Here is a 1,822-nt window from a genome sequence, read left to right as displayed (position 1 = left end):
CGACGATCACTGTCACCCAGGTGGTCGAGCACCCACAGCCCCATCATCCGTGGCCAGTACCAGGTCCAACAAGGCGTCTCCCCTGGTGGGGCTGTGCACCTCCTGGGTTAGATGGAGGTCCTGCATTTGGGCTAGGAAACTACGTGAGCGGTCAGACCTGGCTGACTGCTGTTCTCAGCAGATGTCTGGAAATATAATTTCATTATTAACTTTAATGCAACATAAAGTCTTTTTTTTATTTAATTAGGTTATTTCTGCAAGAAAAGGCGAGTTTGAAACTGGATTTGAAAAAGGTGGACAAACAAGAGAACATGCCATGTTAGCAAAGACAGCGGGTGTAAAACATTTAATAGTTCTTATTAATAAAATGGATGATCCAACCGTAAACTGGAGTAATGAAAGGTGAGTTTCTAATATAAAAATTAGTCATTTCTTGTATAGCTAAATTGTTTTAACTGGAAATGTATGCAGTTCAATATAATTTTTACTAGAAGTCCAGTTTGGTTGGAAAAAGGATTGATTTACAATAGGTATTATCAAAAACAAAAATGCCCCCACTGTCAAAGTAGATAATATCTTTTTAAGGCTTATATGCAGCCATATTTAACAGTCACTTGGAAAATTTTAAATACGTTGAAAGCTGGGGAGAGAGTGCTTCAGGATCTATAGTTCCTTTTGCAGTGTTTCCCCACACTTTTGCAATAATTTGAATAAAACTATATAGCAAAAGGGCCATTCTCAGTCTTCATTTTAAATGTGCTTTCTTATCTCCCCTGGACTGAGTTTTGGTGAATTATATACTAATGTTAAAGTACACACACAGAGCAATGATAGGTAATGCACTTAAAATAAATGTTGTTGAACAAGTAAAATAGTTCTGTTGTCAAGAATTTAAATATGTTCCTATCGTGCTTTGAAGTTTTGTCATGAGAGGCTGAGAAGCAAATGAGACAGTGAGTAATAAGTAAAGTTGTTCATAGCCATAGCTTGGAAAAAAGGTGCCTAAGCACTGCCCAAACAAAAATAGATACAAAAGATGAGCACCCCAGCAGTCAGCCCTCCCTCCTTTCCTTCCTCCTTATGCCCACATAACTGAGTGATTGGACATCTATCAATTTTGTGTCTGGCAGACCTATTGGAAGGCTCTGGTTTTCTTATTAGCTTCTGGTAGCAAATGTGAAAGCTAAAACGTACCTGGAAAGGTGTTATGCCTCTCCTTTTCCAGAGCAGTCTGGCTGCTGTAGAGTATGAGAGAGAGACTACTTCACCCTTCTTCCCTGGAGTCTCCCATGTAGGGAAAGGGTGCATCACTGATGTCTCCTGAGTGACTTTTGGCCACATGTGAAAAAGTATCTCCTACCATGGTTGGGAAATTATTTGTATGTGCACAGCTTAAGAATTCTGGTTAGTATTATGAAGGGTTTTAATGCTTCTGTGCTCAGTCATCCTTGACCAGACTTTTGTTAAGTCCCTCCCAGACCAGTGGCAGTAGTCAGTAATTACATTTTAATGCTAATCTATGGAAGTGGAAACAACTTGGGACAAAAGGTGTTTATTATCCATGACAACTAGCTTTTCAGGAAGTTCCCCCAGCTCGACAACAGAAAAAGCATGACAAGAATGATCTCCACCCTAGAGTTCTAAAGGAACTGGCTGAGGTCATTATAAGCCCCCTGGCACGGCTTTACGAGCACTCGTGGTGCTCTGGAGAGGTACTGGAGGACTGGAAGAGGGCCAACGTAGTTCCCATCTTCAAAAAAGGGAGGAAGGAGGACCCAGGAAACTATAGGCCAGTTAGTCTTACCTCGATCCTAGGCAAGCT

The 1,822-nt window shown here is 40.9% G+C and overlaps 1 protein-coding gene across 1 annotated transcript in view; it reads left to right on the top strand.

Moving 5' to 3' along the window:
• Window positions 1-1,822, top strand: part of GSPT1 (G1 to S phase transition 1) — a 38,416-nt gene that overhangs the window by 17,533 nt on the left and 19,061 nt on the right. The window contains exon 7 of the mRNA XM_019507416.1: window positions 248-402. Coding sequence (XP_019362961.1) covers window positions 248-402 — 155 coding nt within the window. The remainder of the gene's footprint in view (window positions 1-247; window positions 403-1,822) is intronic.

Source organism: Gavialis gangeticus, unplaced genomic scaffold (genome assembly GCF_001723915.1).
Source record: "Gavialis gangeticus isolate Ggan-Ray unplaced genomic scaffold, GavGan_comp1, whole genome shotgun sequence".
Lineage (NCBI taxonomy): Eukaryota > Metazoa > Chordata > Crocodylia > Gavialidae > Gavialis > Gavialis gangeticus.
The sequence above is the reverse complement of the archived record's forward strand: the minus strand, read 5'-3'. Positions and strand labels throughout refer to the sequence as shown.